The sequence below is a fragment of the Ptiloglossa arizonensis genome, chromosome 9 (assembly GCF_051014685.1).
Source record: "Ptiloglossa arizonensis isolate GNS036 chromosome 9, iyPtiAriz1_principal, whole genome shotgun sequence".
In the NCBI taxonomy this organism is placed as follows: Eukaryota; Metazoa; Arthropoda; class Insecta; order Hymenoptera; family Colletidae; genus Ptiloglossa; species Ptiloglossa arizonensis.
This window is the reverse complement of record NC_135056.1, coordinates 7,732,729-7,754,725: the sequence shown is the minus strand read 5'-3', so window position 1 is coordinate 7,754,725 and position 21,997 is coordinate 7,732,729. Positions and strand designations below refer to the sequence as shown.

The 21,997-nt window shown below is 34.4% G+C and overlaps 1 protein-coding gene across 3 annotated transcripts in view; it reads left to right on the top strand.

Annotated features, from left to right (window-relative positions):
* LOC143151465 (uncharacterized) overlaps positions 1 to 21,997 on the top strand; it is a 143,436-nt gene that overhangs the window by 51,241 nt on the left and 70,198 nt on the right. For 2 of the 3 annotated variants that reach the window (XM_076320589.1, XM_076320587.1), the window contains one exon: positions 11,661 to 11,792. The exons of the other annotated variant lie outside the window; for it this stretch is intronic. In XM_076320589.1, coding sequence (XP_076176704.1) covers positions 11,663 to 11,792 — 130 coding nt within the window. In that variant the 5' untranslated portion in view covers positions 11,661 to 11,662. The remainder of the gene's footprint in view (positions 1 to 11,660; positions 11,793 to 21,997) is intronic. 3 annotated transcript variants of the gene reach the window in all.

Below are 21,997 nucleotides of genomic sequence, written 5' to 3'. Positions count from 1 at the left end.
CGCACACGTGTTTTCACTCTTTTTTTCCCCAGTATTTTAACGACACCGAAATGCTCAAAACACGGCTCGAACCATGGCGTAGTAGCACTTGATCTTTGTACTCTTTGACAGAAGAACTACCAAAGGAGTCAATTTGTCCTGTTTCGAAATTCTTTTTAAAATTATTTAATTATTAACTGTGTCTTTGTTTACAATATTCGTGGACAATTATTGAAATAGACAAATTATGGTACTTGTAAATTAATTTAACCTTTCTCCATCAAACTTTGAAAGTAGATGTGGTCTGATAGAAATAGGAATACGTTCATCGTTGGTAGTTCTAGTGTTGAAAAAACAATTTACATAGACTTTCTTCGCAGAATTTACAATGGTTGATTGAATCTAGATTGTAAAAATCGTGGCCAAGTTAAATTGTTCGAAGTAAGAGGTTAAGATTGAATTTAATTAAAATTCTTTTCATTTTATGCGATTGCATACACCTAGAACTACCGATAGATTCCAGTATTAACATTAGAACTACCAAAAGGGTCAATTTGTCCTGTTTCGAAATTCTTTTTAAAATTATTTAATTATTAACGGTGTCTTTGTCTACAATATTCGTGGACAATTATTGAAATAGACAAATAATAGTACTTGTAAATTAATTTAGCCTTTCACCATCTAACTTTCAAGATATCTATATGATCTGAAACAAATAGGAATACGTTCATTGTTGGTAGTGTTAAAAGTGATCTTGATTAACGCTCCAAGGTTTGGATAAATACATCTTATAACAGAAATATTCATTCATCATTACGCGATTACACAATATGTTTAAGCAGTGTATATTATTATATAGTGTGTGGTTTTCCATCGAGGTACTGAGTTGAGTTATAGATAATTGCTGGTTCATCGTATCATTAAAGGAACAACTTTTAAATATAACTTTTTCTCAGTTATTTGGTTACTTGTTAATTCCTCGTACAAAACATGAATTTATTCGACAAAAAAAAGCTTCGAACAAACTCTTATACACGATTGTCATCATTGAATTTTTGATCGTTTAAAAAATTTTGTAGGAATCCAAGTAAATAATAATTTGTAGGGACTAGATCCAGTGAGTAAAATAAGTAAGATAACACGGATAATCCTGATTTCAATATTTTTTCTTGGATAATTCTCACCATTTGTGATCTAAGTTTGTCATGTAAAAGCACAATGCTCTTTTGACGAATGGTACTCGTTTCTTTTACAATTTTTTTTTATCCCTGATCAATTGTGCTACACAACTGTCACATTACCTATTAACAAATGAATTCTTTCTCTTAAATTTCACCACACTCAAAGAAAAATCTTCATTCCATGAAGAATAACTTTGACATTGTTGATCGTTCATCTACCCACTGTCTTTTTCGAGTAATTTTCTCGTACGTGACTCATTTTTCATCTTCCTTAATCCGTTCATCCAAAAATGGTTCATTTCTATTTATAGAACGAAGGACAACCACCATCCTGTCCATTTTGTTTTTCTCTGTCGAATTGTTCAGAACCTATATACTTAGCTTCTTGACTTTCCAGTTTTTCCAAGTGTTAACAAATGATAGATGGAGATGTTTTCTCTGATTTCTTTACGTGGATTTTGTTCCATTAAAACCTTCGAAACGTTATCATCGATATACGTTGACCGTGCCAGCTTAGGCTTCTCTCGAAGACTGGTATCTCCGGAATGAAACTTGGCAAACCAATTCCACACTGTACGTTCTGCTACCACACCTTCACCGATAACGTCACATATTTCTTTTGCAGTAGTCATCGCACTATTACCATTCTGGAACTCCCATATTATGCGACGAATGTGCTGCTTTGACTTTTCCATTGCAGTTATGCGAAAAATTGTACTTGAATCTTAAATAGTACTCGATCTATCCGTGCTTGCTAACTGCTGTTTTTAGATCGTTGAACCCTCTGAAGTACAACGATGAAAAAAAACAGCAGGTTGTTTGGAATTCTCCAGAAACTTTACGATTCATCGTTTAAATCAGCAATTATTGAAAATTCAACCCAATAGATTTCGCCAAAAATATTTTGCGAAATATTTTACATTTGAAATAATTTCAACCATGGTTAACTTGGTACCGAGAAGAACTCGGTAAAATCAGTGACAACGACGATGGACACGTGCCTTCTAATTTCGAAGCATTTATGGACCTGGAAGGAGACTATTTTTAGATGATTTCTGGGACAAATGGAATGCAATCGCAGACAGTTAAACATGTTGAAAAATTTAGAAGCTTTCACACGATCGTTGATTTCATTTTACTTTATCTAGAATAAATAAATAAGAAAGAGGGAGAGACATTTTTTTTCGCTTAATCATATGTAATGTATATTAAACCTTTCACCATTTAATCTGTACAATGTATTGTCAAATCGATATGCATATACTGATAATACGTGTAAAATTAATAAAGCTATGAAATATAAAAATAAAACGTATTTTCTTGAACGTTTACAACGAATACAGATAATTTAAATCATAGAAAAACAGACAGATTTTTGGTTACCCTTTATTATGGCATTGCACCACGAGAAGATCAATTATGATGGAAAAAAGTATCAAATTAGAATCAGTAAGGCAAGTCAGGAATAATATTTGACGAAAACTCGAGTATCCAGGTTGCTATGTAATAATTGATACATCATGTTAGAATGTAGCATTCTTCGTTCGAAGTCCTGAAAAAAGAGTCACGAACAGAAGTCAACCTTCATGTGCGAGGGTAATTTTATCCTTGACTCACCTGCAAACGGGCAGGTGTGTTCATCGTTTACAAGGGTTTGAAACCTAACTACGTTGAACCGAAGTTATCCCGCACCTGCTCTCTTCTGGTTATTTTTAAGTAAAAACAAGATGAAGATCGCGTCTGTCGAGTATTCTTACGTTAATTAAGGCACAAAATTACTGGTTACAAAATAAATATCTCCTGAAGGTTATAACTTTATTCCCCGTTTTTATAACCAATTTACCGAGAGAAAAATCTAAGTGAAAGACACGCGATATCCGTTGAAAATAAATAATAAAATCTTTCGAAATTTAAATTGGCTAAAATATAGGTACAAAGAAAAATAATAAATAAAGAAAGATGCAAAGAATTGAAAATAAAATAAATGTCGAATAGAACAGTGATTATTACTATTTTTCTTTACGTAACGTCTAACTTTTACTGTTAAAACTGTTCTTCCCCCATTATTTACGTTTATCGAACGTGGCATGATAAAAACGACGAAAATATTGATTAGAGCGGAATAATAAGATTTTATGCAATTGTTACATCGGAACTATCAAGATCAACATCGTTTATAGTTACCGCGAAGAATGATGCGTTTCGCGCGCTATTAATTATAAATTCCTGCCCGATGAGTGTACGCCAGGCCTCGGCAATTTTGTTTTTCTACGAAACTTTACGACCATATTTTTGTAACCGAAAGAGCACACGCAACAACCGGATGCTTTTTCACGCGCGTGAATTTTTCTCGTGCCACGCACGGCCCCATTTGCTTGTAATCTGAAAAGAACGCACTCCATTTCGTGGAAGACTCTTTTGATACGGATAACTATTCCAAGCGGTCTTGTTCTGTGTCACGTTTCAGCTGGTCGTTGTTATTTACAGATAGCTCTCCATCGACTCGTATTTCTAATGTCGAAAGTGTACCTTGGATATCGCGAAACACGATATTGCTTTAAAATCCATTTGAATGTGCGGTGCGATTAATCCATTTCCATTTCCTGTCGAAGGAAATGGAGAATTTTTTGGGCGATTTACAGCCGAATGACCATAAACGAATAGTTAAATACGAAACGTGAATCGTGTACTTGCTTTTCATTTAAGAAAGATTACTTGTTGATTACTTATTGGTATTTTAGTGGAACAAGAATGCTTCAACGTGATGTTGATCTTTGATTACCAGAAAACAATAATGTCAACCTTAGGGGAGAAATAAAGTAGATTTCCACGAAATAATTTGTTATTTTCCAAGCAATTCGTTACATATTTCATTTGATATATTTTTCCACTTATCCTTAACATTGGACGAACCCACAACTTAACGCGACAATTTATATTAGGAAACTGTAGAGAATCTATAATATATTTCCTTATCGACCATAATCTGAAAGATTGTATCATCGAGATATGAATTTTAAGGCTACCATTTTTTAAGCATATACATATATTTGACTAGAAAATAATTTTACACGAAGAGCTGAAACGTTTTTACGAATAAATCAAATTTCACCACTGTAATTTCTATTGTTGTAAAATACCAAGAAGAAAGGAATTGTTAACTTTTCTTCACACAATGTGTCTTTAAATAAACGTTTCAGTAGCTTCGCTCAAAAATTGAGTACTCGTGAAAAGAATTAATTTTTATATTTAAAATACGTTGAACTTATTTGCATAGGATACTTTTATACACAAATAAAATAAAATTTCAATTTATATATTCAAATCGTTAGAAAAATCAGAAGTAATTGTTTCGTTGAATACGCGTTTATTCAGTTGTTTGAAATAATTGAGCAACGTTGAGCATCTTTTCGTTCCGAATGATACAATTGCTAAAATTTGCTATTTTTCCTCCGTAACTCCCGATACGTTCGCTGGATTGAGTGAGAAAATAAGGATAATATAAACAGGGGATCGAGTTTACTCGATCTACGGTTTGTTTCTCCTCGTTCTTCTATGCTCCGATTATCTTGCAAGAGAACTTTAGAATTCGTGTGGGTTGCTTATTGCTTTAACGCGCCCATTGATCTCGGTTCTTTAAACGATGGTAAATCTTAAAAGAAATAACTTTGGTATCGCTCTTGGTTCATAATGTTACCGGCGAGTCTTCTATTCTCCTATCGATAATACGCTGGTGTTTTGTAAACAAATCGAAACGTCGTTACGCGAAGCGTATCGTGGTTTTGCTTCGAAAACGATAACAGAGACTTTCCGAATGACATTTCTCCCTAGATATTAATTCTGTGGGGTAACGTTATCTTATCACTGTTATCGAGCGTTCGTAATAACGATAACCAATGTGAATATTGATTGAGATACATTTCGAAGGTGTAAGCGCAAATTTATGATCACGTGGCTCGTTCAAAAGCACCAGGTTGTATATTGTGCACCATTTTTATACAACAATCTCTTGAAAAATGTTCACTTATCTAACCGTAACAGTTCTATATCGTTATCTCTTCTTAATTCTGTGAACTATTTGGAGAAATCCTTCGTAGTAATTATAACTGACGTTCAATTTCAAAAATCGCCAATGAAGAATAGAAAAACCGAAGAACAATTTCATCCGCTAACGAAGAATAGAATTTTTATATTTTCTGTTTTATTCTTACCAAAGTATTGACTTTTAATGCATTTACAGTAATACGTATCCAATTTTGAGTTGCAAAATTCAGAAAGATTTTGAACCACGGGTGATTAAAAATAGTGATCGCGAATATAAAAAAAGAAGGAAAAATTTGTATTTTTATTAATAAGTGACTCACTGTTGCTCGATCGCTAACTCTATATTGCTAATTCTCTGTGTGTTTTGTGAGCTCTTCTCATCGAATGGTATGTGTGGGGTTAGTTAAAAATATAAATGGCGGCGAACCTTGAACTATGTCTATTATTGGTTAAGCCACGAAGATCTACGGAATTACTATATTAGTTTATATACTTCCTCGTTCCAATCGTCCATCTAATAGAAATTATTCATTTATTACGTAAGCAGAGACCAATTGGAGTTCGTTTACTATAGTAATATTTATACGGAATGTTAAACTAACGTTATCAATTAAATGTCTTTCCGAAGTATCGTTTACTTTATTGAACGACAAAGTTTTATCAATAACCTGCACCGATAATTCAGAAAATAACTTTGATCGTTCTTCTGGATTTCATTTAACGAATATTGAGCTATAAAGTATTCCAGTATTTAGTTCATCAATTATTAACTGTCTCCTAAAGGAACATATTACATTTAACTTTATGAATTTTATGCATATAATAGGTTGTTCGATAACTTTCATCGAATGACAAAACTTCTTGAGCAACCTACTACTAGGTTGAACGACAAAAGTTATGGAACAACTTAGTAATTACCAATACGAGAGTTTAGGGTTGGAACATTGAAAAACGAACAAAGTTGTATTCGTGAAAATGTAGACTATTCAATTTTAATAATTATAAATTCTATTGTGCGCACATCTTTTATGGATATAATTACCAACACGGGAGTTTAGGGTTGAAACATTGAAAGACGTACAAACGAAGTTATATTCGTCGAACCGTAGACTGTTCGATTCTAATAACTACAAATTCTATTGTGCACGCATCTTGAACGTTTCGATCGCAACAGTAACTCGGCTGAAAGACATTATTTCCTTGTGTCAGAGCACGATAGGCAAAGTTCAGCGAGACGGCCTACCGTAATGCGCTTAATTAAAGTTGTTTCAACTCGTTAAGATCGTTCGCACGGGATGAACAACCCTATAAACGGCGGCAGTTTGTCGACAACTGGAACGACACTTTCCGTCGTGAAACTTCGTTTCCATCGTGTCTTCCTCTCGTTGAGAACTGACGTCGACGTCCGTCCTATCCGATTTACGTTTACAACGACTCGTAAAAGCTCCTCCGTTGTTGCATTCTTTCGACCACTTATCTCGGCGCACGTAGTCAAACAATCAAGCAATATCACTCGATAATACCAAAATCGGAAGAAGGTGTATAAATTTTGCAACAGATATTTTGTAATATTTTATCGTGACTGCCTCGAAATATTAAAAAAAAAAAAAGAAATTGAGACAAGAAAATACTATATGCTTTGAAACTAATTATTGAAAATGACTAACAGGGATGTGATTAATAGGTACGACTAGAAATAATCATATTTGGATATTACCAAAATCAGAAGAAGGTGTATAAATTTTGCAACAGATATTTTGTAATATTTTATCGTGACTGCCTCGAAATATTAAAAAAAAAAAAGAAATTGAGACAAGAAAATATGCTTTGAAACTAATTATTGAAAATGACTAACAGGGATGTGATCAATAGGTACGACTAGAAATAATCATATTTGGATATTACTAAAATCAGAAGAAGGTGTATAAATTTTGCAACAGATATTTTGTAATATTTTATCGTGACTGCCTCGAAATATTTAAAAAGAAAAACAAATTTAGACAAGAAGATTAGCTTTGAAACTAATTGAAAATGACTAACAGGAATGTGATTAATAGGTACGACTAGAAATAATAAAACTTGTGGAGTGTAATATTTTACATTTGTTTCTTATTAATTTAACGTCGATGCTTGTTTTCTGCACGTTATCGTGTATTTTATTTTGTACATACAAATACTATCTATAAATAGTATATTGACATAGATAATGTATATTTTTTGCATCATAACTCAGATTAAGAAGGGAAAGAAATTAAGAAGCTACCATTTCTGTTGCAAAAGTTGCAACAGAATTGCAAATTAAATTTACAAATTTGAAATATTTCAACTATTGCGTGTATTTATTGCTTTTTACCTCGTCGTAAATTAACAGGGATCGAAAGAGTTACAGAATTCTTTTAATATGTTTCACTGAAAAAATTGAAATGAAACTTACATAACAAAAGTTCTCAGTTTATAAGTTCCGATCTGGATAAATAAATAAAAGTTCTACTTCGAATAAGATTCGTGAAAAATAAAAATAAAAGTTCTTGTGAAACAGGAATAGATATTTTCTTCGTCGATAACAGAAAAGTTCTTAATCGCTTAAACGTAATCACTATTACCATTTTATCATTTCGTATTTCTATTTTAAATAAATATAATAATATATTATCACATTGTGTGTAGTACGATATTGTATTATCGAAGTAAACCATTACGTTCAATGTACCATAAATTTGAAGTTTTATTTCATAAAACTTTTTCTAAATAAAGATTGTCAAACATCTGCTCAACAAGAACAGTTCTCGAAAAGTTCGTACAAGAGTACAAGTCTGAACGGAATTATCGAAAAATAAAGGTTACCAGTTCTTTTCTTTTCGATGTCTGCAAATAAGTTTCTAGTTACGATTTCTGAAACGTCAGCGTTTGTCTGTAAATTCAAGGCTCGCCTTCCTAAAGACGTCACGTATCGAGAAATCGACGAGACTCGTCAGTTTGTTATATGGTCATGTAGGACAGGCACAAGCTGGTTGAATTACGTCTTCTCGGATTTCATCGGCCGGTAATTTAAATCCCGATTAATTCGGTGAGCTTCGCTGACGCAAAAACCCAAGAGCTTTGCGTGGAAACAAATTTCGCTAATCATAATCGCCGTCCACCAAAGATGGGCATCGTTTTACCCAGCAACTTGTCTCCCTTAATCTCAGCTTAAGTATAAGTCTCGTATTTTTGCCTGAAAATTATTTTCACTCGCAACGTCGCGTATTTCCATGTACAAGTATTCGATAAAAAATGACACCCGTTTATAAGAATTATTCAATTGCAAATGTTTACCGTCCGTGTAATTCTTTATCGTTATACAGTAACGCTCGGTAAAAAGTTGCCCGATAATACCAATCGTTAATTAACTTTTTCCTTCTTATTTTTTCATATTTTTCTGTATATTTTATGTATCGTTGTACTGAATTAGTCTCGTGTTTAAAAATAACAAGAATAACAATATCTGAGAAACGATTAATCGTCGGACTTTTTCATTACAATTTTTTTATTTACTTCACTCGTTATTTATACGCGTAATACGGTCTTGCAAGTTTTTAATTTTAGTTCAAATTAATATTGTTCGAAACACAGGCGAAGAATGTTTGCCTGAAAACATACAAAACAAAAAATACACTTTTTACAAATATCTACGCTCAACGACCAAGGAATATTTATTTCTTGACCTCCTTTTTTTTCATTTCGAAGATTTCGTGCAAAACGGCGTAATAAATTCGCTAATAACCATAACCAGTTGATGCGACTTTAAACGTCCACGTAAAAAAAAATATATATATATATATACATATACACATACGTATAATAAATTGATTTCGTATTTTTTCGTTTATAAAAGTCGCTATGGGAAGAAAAATGAACAACGTCGGGGCATCCGCCTGACGTAAGGACGTACAAATTATACCGGCATCAGGATCATATTAAAAATGAAGGATCCTTTTCTCACGTTCCTACCACACGTTGCGCCTCCTCCGCGCGCGGTGCATGCCCGCTAATTTATCACGACCCGTGACTCCGGGACGAAGATCACGAGGGAAGGAAGAAGAAAGAAAAGAAGAGAAAAAGAATCCCAGCCATCCGAGGAGAGACCGACCGGTTTCTTCTCGTTCTTGCTTCCCTTCTTCGTCACTTATTTTTCTCTCCCCACGCCACCGAATCGATCTCATCCCTCTACCTTCATTCATCGAAACGATTACTCGAACTCTTCATTTTTCACCTCGCACGATTTCACGAATATTGTCAAAAGCAATACGAACGGAACGTTTAAATCGGAAATTTCGAAAGCACGCGATAATATGGTACGAGAAAAATGTGACAGTGTACAAAATGGAATTTTATTTTTTTTAATGAGAATGAACATTTTTTATACTTGTTCCTATATTTCCATGGAAGCAGTGTCAGTGAATCGGTGAGGTTTTCCCGATGAGAATGAGTCCAAACACGACCACATTTGGATCACTTTCAATTATACGTAATTGGAAATTTTTCAAAAATTTTTCGAATACCGTCTAATGAAAAGTAGTCCGAATGGGGTCGTGTTTGGACTCGTTTTCATTGGGAAAACTTCACCAATCCATCTGTAATACTATCCTGAAGATATAACGAAACGTATAATATTGTTTCGCGTGAGTGTCTCTTTAAATTTTTTATTATATTTTTAAGGGAATATTGGCGATGTTTTTTCGATGAAAAGTTTCCTGGTAGAGATACTCGTGTAAGTTTATATGTTCAGCTTATATAAATACAAATATATTTAGAATGAATTATTATAGAAACTTGCAGTGGAAATATATGTGATGGTAAAGCTGTTATAATATAATATATTTTGCCATAACAGTGTAAGAGAAAAACTATTTTTGTAATTAGATTACAATACAGATACTTAAAATCTGTTTATTTTTCCCCGAAAAAATTAACTCGTATCAAAGTAAAATATTCGATAAAAGTTGACAAACTTACAAATTAAAAATACTCAAAAATAACCATGGTAATTATCTCATCTTAACGTTTCACTGAACTTCAAGACACTAAATTTCTGAACTCGATGTGCATTTTAATTATACGTACTTGGAAATTTTTCAACAATTTTTCGAATACCGTCTAATGAAAAGTAGTTATTTATTCGAATGGAATAATTCATGGTTCCTTACTTCGGATCACTCTGTACAAGCCCGATTTATGATCTTCGGGATCTGAAATCCCATTCGTCATCTGTTACAAATAATATTATTCTCGTGGCACTTTTAAACATAATTGCGACCCGTGAAATGAATACCAATCGCGATTGTCGAATGCAGATTGCATTCCCCGAACTGCATTGGGCAACACGATTTGCGCGTGCGAATTTTCTTCCCCCGGTATAAAACACGCGGGTCGCAATAATTATATAAAATTTAGCCGTGTAAACTTGTTTGCATAATGGCGTCGTTTCAATCGCGGCGTTCTAATTAAAAGGCCCAAGTTCCGATATTTTTCACGCGCGTATCAACGTTACGGTAAATGCAGCGTACGCGCAAACTGGAATCGAGCCTCGTAATCATTGTAATATCGTTAAGATAAAAGCGATCTTTCCGTTCGAAATTGCAACGCACGAACGACAATCACAACTTCAATGTATTATTTTGCAACAATCTGCCAGCCGGCGTCTCCAGTGAATTTTCACCTAAGTAACAATTCTCAATATGTATACATATCGTTAATGCGAAAACAGAATAAGTTTCTCGATGATGAATCACTCGATCGGTTACTATTGATTGAAGCTCGATTCAATCGATCTTCTTATTACACACTATGTGCTCTCTTTTAAATTATTTTTATCATGATTAAATTTCAGATTAGATTAAATTCTTCGTGCAAATATAAAAGTGACAATACCCTGGAAAAAAAGAACGATTGAAATTCAAATAAGGGTTGAATGTTTAATACTTACGAAATGAATTCCTCGCCCAGAAGATAAAATAAATTTCCCCAACGCGCGACACAATTCGATCGATCGATCGATGTTCAATGAAATTTTCACGCTTTTGATTCTCCCGCTCCCGCGTGTGAATTTTTCACGTAAACTCGGAACCGAAAGCCGAGATTGATTAATTAGACAGTAAGCAACGCGCGAACCACGCGAAACTGGTACCCCTCGGTTTCAACGTATAAAATCAATTTAATCGCGTATCAACATCTGCGCACGGAACCACGAATTAATTTCGATCGTCAACGAGCAACGTGTATTTAAAGTCAGAGGGGAACACCTGTCTCCGTGGTACACGAAATTAATACAGCGGACGGTTCTCTTTTGTGAAGTAAATTATAACGTTACGAGGACCCCGACGCGATCCGTATAATTAATTTCAACCCGCTTTACTTCTGTTCTTTTCTTCTATTTTTTTTTTCTTCCCCGTCTTCTTTTCCTTCTCTTTTGCATAGGCATGGCGACCGCCGGTCTTGAGGTGCGCGAGGCTGGACGAGCGTTGCGTGTACAAACGGAAGCGCCGCATCTCGTTTCCATGGGAAGCGGACGTTTATCAACGGCGGTGACCCTGCATCCTCTACCAGAAGGTAAGTACAAAGTACGATTGTCGAGTGTAGTTGCACGCATACGATTAACATTACCAAATGTGCCCACATCATCTTCGCCTTACGAAAAAACCACCGACTAACTTTAAATTAAATAACAGAAGAATACCTTCAGTGACCTGGGTGAAATATCTGGGATTACGTTTAGATAAGAAATTAACATTGGACAAATATATAAATCAGAACAACTAACTTTAAATTAAATAACAGAAGAATACCTTTAGCGACCTCGGCGAAATATCTGGGATTACGTTTAGATAAGAAATTAACATTGAACAAATATATAAATCAGAACTAACCTTAAATTAAATAACAGAGGAATACCTTTAACGACCTCGGTGAAATATCTGGGATTACGTTTAGATAAGAAATTAACATTGAACAAATATATAAATCAGAACAACTAACTTTAAATTAAATAAGAGCACAATACCTTTAACGACCTCGATTAAATATCTAGGATTACGTTTAGATAAGAAATTAACATTGAACAAATATATAAATCAGAACAACTAACTTTAAATTAAATAACAGCAAAATGCCTTTAACGACCTCGGTGAAATATCTGGGATGACGTTTAGATAAGAAATTAATATTGAATCAACATATAAAACAGAAAATTAAAAGCATTGAGATACGAAACAAATCTATTGACTGTTTAGTGTCTCGAAAAAGCAAACTTGGTAAGAATAACATACTTCTACTTTAGAAATGTGTAATAAAACCAATTTGGATTTGTGGAATCCAGGTGTAGGGAATGGTAGCAAAATTATATATTCAAAAAATGGAAGGTTTACGAACAAAAATCCTCCGTGCAAAAATAAATCCTTCCTGGTAGATCAAAACGACGACATAGGTGAATCACCGAACGTTCCATCTGTGAAATGATTTGTTTAACGAAGAAGCACAAAGCTAGAATGTACACATCCATCCAAGATAGACATCCACGCAAACCTACAAACGAGAAACTGCTTAGACGACACAGTTACAAGATTAAAACGAAAACACTCGAAGGACTTATTAAAAATATAACTCTCGTATGTACTAGCTTGTTCAATAAGTTTTGTCGTTTTCTCCATTGTAAAAAAATACTATGACACTTGAGACACAATCTTGACAGATCTACATGAAACTTTACACATGTTTATCAAATAGTAGTACTATCTTTAGAAAAATAAAACGACGAACCTGATAGTTCCATTTCTTATCGAACGACAAAACTTATCGAGTAATCTATTATATCATCAAGTTATTGTAGTACTTGTCGTTTAAAGAAACGGAAGTCAAACGTTGTTGACCATCGTATAAATATTTGTAAATGTTTTTTCTTTGAGTAGACACAAATAATGAAGAGAATATTTAGAAAAAAAAAAAAAAAAAAGAACGCAAACGATCGAACTTGGTCGCGATAAATTAGGTGATACGAACACGAAGTTGTACGGTAGTTCGTCTAATGACTCGTCCATGTGGAAAATATAGTATTCGAAGCGACGAGTCGAAAACTTTCACCGAATATTAGTCATCGTAGGAAGTAATCACTGTCTCCGTTAACGCCGGGTTCTATTCCCTATGGAATTGTATTAGACTACAGTGACGAAGATGATCCAGAGAAAACATTCTTACAACTGGTTGGAGACTGAAGTCTGAAGGGCTTGGCTGGGTATCCATCGGTCTGTGACTCGGATAACGATGAGAGGGCTAGTTATTCCGAGTCATGTACCCCTTTGATGGTGGTCTACCGGGGAGGAGATGACATTTATAGTTGGTGATCTTCGATCGAAAGGATAATAGGCGAAAATCTACGGTACTCTTCGGTGCTTCGATACGAGAAACTCAAACTCGAAGTCATTCTCAATCGTAGTGCGTTCCACGGGTCTGTTTTCCGCTCATAATATTCTCATATTATTTTTTATAATTTTAAAACTGTTACGTTTACTTTTTTTTATCATTTTAAAGCCGTTACGTTTACTTTCTTTTATAATTTTAAAGCCGTTACGTTTACTTTTTTTTATCATTTTAAAGCTGTTACGTTTACCTTTTTTTATAATTTTAAAGCTGTTACGTTTACTTTTTTTTATAATTTTAAAACTGTTACGTTTCTCAATAGATGGGACTAGGTGCTCCTGTATTTTGGTAATTTTCTCGGTGTTGTTAAAATGTTAAAAACGCAAGTTTCGATCGGGGTCATTTTTGACCCGAGAGACTTTGAAGGTACGGTAAAAACACTTCAATGTGTTTAAGGTTAATCTTGGTGCTTTTCTTGGGACTTTATCGACCCTAGCACTCTCATAATATATGGTTTTTCTATAATTAAAGCTATTGTAATAACCGAGATTAGATATTTTTGTTTTTGCTCAATCTTCTCATTGTATTATAAAGTCAAGAACATAAGTCCCGACGTTCGAAATATTTTTTGCTCAAAGAGCTTGGAACGTATAGTCGAACGAAAGAACGCTTTGAAATCAACACTTGACACTTCTTGAACCTCACTCCTCGCCATAAAATTGAAGTTTAGGACGAGATTTTCAAGAGACAGTACTCCAAGAAGTAATAAAGAATGCTTCTCAAAGAAATCATTTTTTTTTCATCCATAAATTGCTTTTTGATTATAGTAACGTATTGATCGTTAGTTTATGCGATACGAAATTTTGAACACTTACAAAAATGGTGACTAAATTTAAATTCTTCAGCTCTTCAGTATAGGGGATGAAACGCTATGTAAATAAAACCTGACTACATAGTTAGTACTCTACAAGTACTTAATGAAACAAAATTAGTACATTCCAGCAGAATTGAACCGATCGAGTTATTCCATAATTTTTATAAGAATCGTACCAACAATTTTTGGTAATACGTGTTACGTAACAACGAATAAATATCACGCACTACTACGGTGATTTTTGAGTTTTTAAATGAGACAAGGAAGCATTTTAGATCTTAATAAATATAATATTATCAATACAGACTTAACAAGTAATACAAAAAAGTGTGTAATAAAAAAAAATATATTTCTTCTGTGGCAAAAATAATACATCAGAACAAATTTTCTTCTAAAAATCATGGTTCTCAAAATGTTTAAATAGCCAATATTTTTGTTTAGATAGAATCTAATATTTTCTTTACCACAGTTATGTAACATAATAGTCGACAGAAAGAGAAATTCAACAATTTAGAACAGTAGTTGTTAATCTTTCTAAGCTCACACTTTGGAAGATTCTCAATCTTCTTACGTCGCAATTGAATCATAAATTACAGTAACAATTTTCAAAACTATATACAGTACAAATTTACCGTACACAATATCTGTTGCCAAACATTCGCGACATTAACCTTTACATTCTTCCTGAGAGATTGTAGAAATAATTCTGATATTGTTCCTAGAATAATGAAATAATTCTGATATTATTCCTAGAATAATGAAATAATTCTGATATTATTCCTAAACGTCATGATTCTTCACGATAGGAGCGTTTCAATTATTACTTCCCCAGAAATTTAACGAACTTCGTAGAACTCCACTCCGGTTAATATCAATCTTATCAATCTGTACATAATTGTTTATTGCACGAAAATTCTCTTCGGTATTAATTTCAATTGGTTGCATCGACGTGACAAAAGACGAACTGTGAAATACAAAATATAACATTCCTTTACTCTACGTCACGTTAATTAACAAATTTAGGTTAAGTTCGTTAACTTGTGCGTAGAACAGAAGCATGCCTCTAGATTGGAGGAGCATTTAAATCGATTTATCGGCAATGAGAAAGTGTATTAAGAAACAGAAGATAGATTCTCTCGAAGCGACCACTTGGACATTCAATTCGTGTATCTGTATCTCGAAAGAAATTGAGGCAGTAACGCTTCCTAGATAACGTTGCAGCCATAACGGGCAGTGATTCATCAATTTTAATCCGAGATTCGAACACGTAATTCCGGCTGATAAAGTCTAATGGTGGTAACCGAGATTCAACGCTGGAGATTCACATTATGCGTTACGGCAACGGTTCTCAAATCCTTTCGGTCCTCAGAAACAATGTTACACATTGTTACAATTTTGAAACTTAACGCAAACTTTCACGGAGATTTTGTTCATTTGGATTCTTCTATTCATCGATGTTCGCGATATTAAAATTCCAATTCTCTAAATATACGAAATTGAACCTTAAAATTTTCCAAATGCAGAATTACCATTTTATAGAAATACAGCGTTTACAGCACGAGTAGACTTCGAAATTGTATTTCTCTCAAACGTTGCGATGTACCTGAACAAGTATTCCAAACAATATCATCTGACACTTGATAATTACGCGACTGCATATTGTCAGCCATCGTTCAGCACTTGCATACGAGGATGTGCATGGTTTACGTCAAGGATCCATTCATTCAGCCCTTGACCTAGTCATAAACCTTTACAAAGCGAAATAGCGACGAAACTTTATCTTGAAAATATCCTTAAAATGCGTTAACACTAATCTTTGTGTATTCTCTTATTGCCCAATTACTACTTACACAAATGCATTTGTCATTCACATATGCAAAATGTACATTTACGTTAATAAATATTAAGTTATTCGGAAAGCCATTTTGTTTCTTTTTTGATGGAAATAAAACACGATTTTTTTAGAGTGTATGAACATTTTATTAAATTATATATTCTCCATTTTGAAAACGAAATGACTTTCCAAACAACCCAATAATACAAATTTTAAATTTAGAGTTATTTCTAGTGTTTTTTCACTTACATCTTTCTTTTCTTTTTCTTCGATCACTTTCTCAAGTAATATAACTCGTTAGTTACATTAGAGATTATATAAAAAAACTGAATCAAAATCGTGAAAATTTAATTCTCAAAATTTTTCCAAAGTGACATTACAATTCTAAGAATCTGTGAAATTTTGAAAGGCGTAAGGGAAGGGAAGATTTGTATAGTTTTATTTTTAATAACATCATTTTTATTAAAGTATCTTATCTCACGAACAAAAATCAAAGCTCGAGAGAAACATATAATTATTAAAATATACAATAATAATATTAATAATAATTTTATCAGTCGTAGTAATAGCAGTAAGAGTAGCAGCAATGTTAGTAATGTTGCTGCCACTACAAAAAACAAGTATTTATTTCTACCAAGAGTAAGAGTTCTTTCTTAGGAAATATCTAACCCAACGACAAATTTCTTTACTAGTTCACCTTCGTCGATTAGCAATTTTATCATTTTATTTGAATTACGTCTCGTTCTGATAAAGTCTTGCAAAAATTTGTGAAATATTTTTTAACAATTGAACCAAAATGATTTTTAAGAATACTCGAAACATTACGTTTAAGCTAAAGTATACCATTCTGTACACTACCTTCGATAAGTATCGGTCCAACGACATCGAACATCCGCTCCAACCGGGAATGATAATTCTATAAATTATGGAAATACTTTTATCCTCGCGGAATCCCTGAATGGAGATCTCCAGTACGCTTTGAGAAACGCTGTGTTACGCAAATGCTGTTGGAATCTCTCCGGGAAATCGGTTCAAACATAAATTCCTTTCAGTGATATTTCTCAACTAATCAAACTTTTTTTTTGCATACGTTAGGAGAGAGTACTAGAAGAATTATGTTTCCGAAAGAACGTCGCGCTAATAATCGTTCGAACTATATGAAATTGTACAAAAATGAATTTTGTTCACCAATTGCACTCAAGTTTCAGTACTAATCTCGACATACGGGTCATAGACGACATAGACACATAAATACGGGAAATATTTCTCAACTAATCACACTTTCTTTTGAATACGTTAGGAGAGAGTACTAGAAGAATTATGTTTCCGAAAGAACGTTGCGCTAATAATCGTTCAAACTATATGAAATTGTGTAAAAATGAATTTTGTTCACCAATTGCATTCAAATTTTAGTATTAATCTCAATATACGAGTCATAGACGATATAGACAAATAAATACGGGAAATATTCCTCAACTAATCAAACTTTTTTTTATTACGTTAGAAAAGAATACTCGAAGAATTATGTTTACGAAAGAACGTTGCTAATCGTTCAAACTATATGAAATTATACTAGGTTGTTCAATAAGTTTCGTCGTTCGTTCCATTGTAAAAAAATACTATGATACTTCAAATTTGAACAACTGTAAATACACACACATGTTTATCAAACCATCTTACCATCTTTAGAAAAATAAAATCGAACGACAAAACTTATTGAAGAATCTATTACAAAAATAAATTTTGTTCACCAATTGCACTCAAGTTAGTCTCGAGTCACGATATAGTCGCAGACGATATTGACGAATAAACATATTTCTCAACTAATCAAACTCTTTTTTGAATACATTAGAAGAGCCTATTCAAAGAATTATGTTTCCGAAAGAACGTCGCGCTAATAATCGTTCAGAATATGTAAAATTGTACAAAAATGAATTTTGTTCACCAATTGCACTCAAGTTAGTCTCGAGTCACGATATAGTCGCAGACGATATGACGAATAAACAGAGAAATATTTTTCAAGACAGTGCTCATTTCCTCTCGAGAAATAATCGCGCAGCGTGACATTTAACACTAAACGTACCAAGCGGGGTCAAATGACCCCTTTTGAAAATTTACTTTAAATTCGTACATTTATTGTTATTTCTGTCGGTCATTTGACTTTCTGTAAATTCTTATATCATCCGATTATTCAATTTCCCACTTTTCGTTTTTCTCGTAGCTTATTTTTTAGCGACAAAAATTCTCTACCTACCTTACGTACCACGGGGGGTCATTTGACCCCGTACGAAGTTTACGTATTTTTTAGCAATTTTCCAACTGGAACCTTAGTTCTAAATTCATACTTAGGACGCGATGAAACCAGACTGACGTCAATACCGCTCAGCGAATTTGTCGCGATGAAATTAGTCGAACCTTTCACCAACTGTGGACGAAATATTACAACCGACCATTTTTTTACGACTTCATCTTTGGCTGGAAAATTATTGGCGAAAAGGACAACGTTAATGGGAACAATGCGTGCGAACAGGAGGGAATTGCCCGCACTTGCAAAAACAACGAAAGATAATTCGAAATTTCTTTCAACAATGACGTACAAATCGAACGACTGTACGCTAACGATTTATAAATCAAAACCAAGAAAGAAGGTAGTGATATTGAGTACCAAACATAAAACCGTAAAAATCAAGAACAATGGAAAGAAGACACCCGAGACGATCAGTTACTATAATAAAAGCAAATTTGGCGTCGATATAGCTGACCAAATGGCGCGAAAGTATAGCGTAAAATCGAAGTGCAATAGATGGCCTGTACAGGTATTTTTCAATATTTTCTATCTGGCTGGAATCAATTCGTGGATACTCTATCAGGAAACAACTGGATTGGAGCTATCGAGGCAATCTTTCCTGTTACAATTAGCAGACAAGCTTGTTACAGAGTTCCTCGAATTTTGCGAAGAAGAAAAGGAAAATCAACGAGAAGGAGTATCAAGCAGCTCCAATAATAATTCTCAATCCAGGAAAAAATGTCAAATAAGATTGGGCGCGGGCGATAAAACAACACAAACTTGCATAATTTGTAAAAAATTTGTTCGCGGGAAATGTACGAAGGAGAAACCCATCCTGTGTAAAAAATGTAATTGGTCGATTGTTTTGTTTCTAACGATAAAAATATGTGTTTCATTTCGTACGAAATCAGAAACGATGTTGCAAATTATTTCCTTTAATAAATAAAGAATTTTTTACGAAAAATCTACGTTTATTTCATAACGGGTCAAATGACCCCCTATGGTAAGATTAGGTATAGAAAAATGCCGGTACGTTTAGTGTTAAACAGCGCGCGTCGCGATTCGAAACCCGAACCTTTAATTGCTCGTAGTTCGAGAACGAAGGATCGTGTTGCAATACGGTAAAGGACTTTTCGACTTGTTTTAGAACGGTGAATTCGAATGTTTCGTTTTCACTCGTCAGCTTCGAGCACTCCGCGCGTATTCCTGAAATAATCAAGACACCGGGATTTCTCGCGCCTCGGGGCCGAAAAGATTCACTTTTAAAAATACACCCGGGACGTGGCAGGAAGTCGAAGTCCTCCGACGACGTAGCTCGGTGTCGAAACCGGAAAAGGAGCCAAACGAGTACAAATATTTGCATCCGCGTCGAATCGAATAGATAGCCGGCCATTATGTTAATACAGACGAGCTTCGAAGAGAAAGCAGAAATTTCGTAACTTCTGGTAATTTTCCGTGCCGATGATACAGCGGATTTTCTGCAGAAAGGAAATCGCTCGAAGATTGTGCGATCATTGTATCAATAGAGCCTAATAACAATAGCGTCTTGTGTAACGTGCAGCACTGCGTGTTTATGTAAATGTTTCGTGGAAACGTAAAATGCTTCCTACATGAGACGTTTGGCATCGTTTTTGAGAATTGCCGCTTTATTCATTTAAAATTAATGTCTCGGAAAGAAGAATTAGAGAATGTATCAAAATGTTGACAATATACTTTTGTATCTATTCTACAGGGTAGATTAACTGCAAGAGATGTTTTCTGGTTTAATAGAAAAAGGATAGTAAAGGAATGTAGTATGATCATTCTCATCTTTTAATCGTTAATTAATTTTTGGTCTGTAAAAGTATATATTTAAACGTTATAGCCTTTGCAGTTATTAAGAGGTTTTTCCTTTGAATTTACTCGAAAATTGATAAAGTTTCACTTCCTATAAAATAATCTCCGTGGCGTTATTTTCTACGAAATAATATCGTAGATATTCTTTGGGATAATTGTTTTCTTATATTTCTCTAGTAAACTATCATCCATGCGTGCAAACGAGCATTATTTAATTCGGAGCGAAAATTACAAGTATGTCCAGATTTGGAGGTATTTCGTCGCTGTGAATTCCTAAGCGGCCCATCTTACCAATAATAGCATGGGAGAAACCCGGAATTTTATTTTCTTCTTTCCGTGGTTATTTATAAAGATATTGCGTTACAATAATTACACGTCACGAGAAGATAATTCGCTACGCAAACCCACGAATACAATGTTGTAACGCGCGTTACTTTGAGCACGGGGCGACATTATCGAATATACAGGGTGTCACCGAACTGGTGATACTGGTCGAAAAAATATGAATCTTATTATACATCTTACTACATTACACATATTATATTACTTAATTATTAACTCGTTAATTAATTTGCCCTTTCCCCACCTAACCCCCAAGATGTGGGGGTTAGATTCACCTATGTGATCCGAGACAAATAGAAACATACGTTCATTGTCCAGTGTTGACACATTAAAGTCATCAATCCTTAAAATCACGCATTATTCCAAAGAATAAACGAATATTTTGAAAACGATATTATTGCAAGCTTTTGCAACGAAATATTACACATTTTGTAGAAAATTACTGAATCTTTTATCGAAAAGTTACAATGTTATCGCACTGATGACAGCATGCTCTGATAAACGTGCAATTTGACAGAGAAAAAAAAGGAATACGTTCACCATCGGTGTTAAAAACGTGAAATTATCCCTGAAAACCTGAAGTGTATCATTTTGCCCGAAAAGATCAAACCGGGGAACCGCTTGTAAATACAAACTCGGTGCATTTTCAAGCCCCGGCCTACTATCTCAATTCCGTGCCAGTGAAAAAAGTGTACCGATCAAATATTTAACCGGTTCGGTCGAAGCTGCACAACAGCAGCCGATAGCAAATATCGAGGGTCGTAATGTTCGCGGCAGACCCCAGGGTCCACGCCTGTGTACCAGGAAAGCCCTTTATAAACGTGCCGTTTCCACGTACGAGCGCGTGCATTTTACGTGCGTGCACGTGCATCCAATAAAACGATAGGGCGTAAAACCTGGCGATCGAGTGCGCGTTGGAAAAATGCAACAACCCGCGGAAGAAAGCGTTTCCCTCTTCGAGGTGCTCCGCGATGCGGAAACGCGGCACCACGGATAAGAAAATGATCGCGAGATTGCAACAGGGTTGTTGTTGTTGTCGTTGCACAATGGCGGGAGAATTTGTTGGGCGGTGTTTCTTTTTTTTGTATTTTTCTTTCCATTTTATTCACCAACCTGGACCCCATCGCGTCTCGGGGTAATCTGGATTCTTGAATTTATGCGCGGCGAACGTTTCTCGTGGTGCTCTTTGGCTCGATCGTGGACCCTGGACGATTTTACATTCCCAGGGG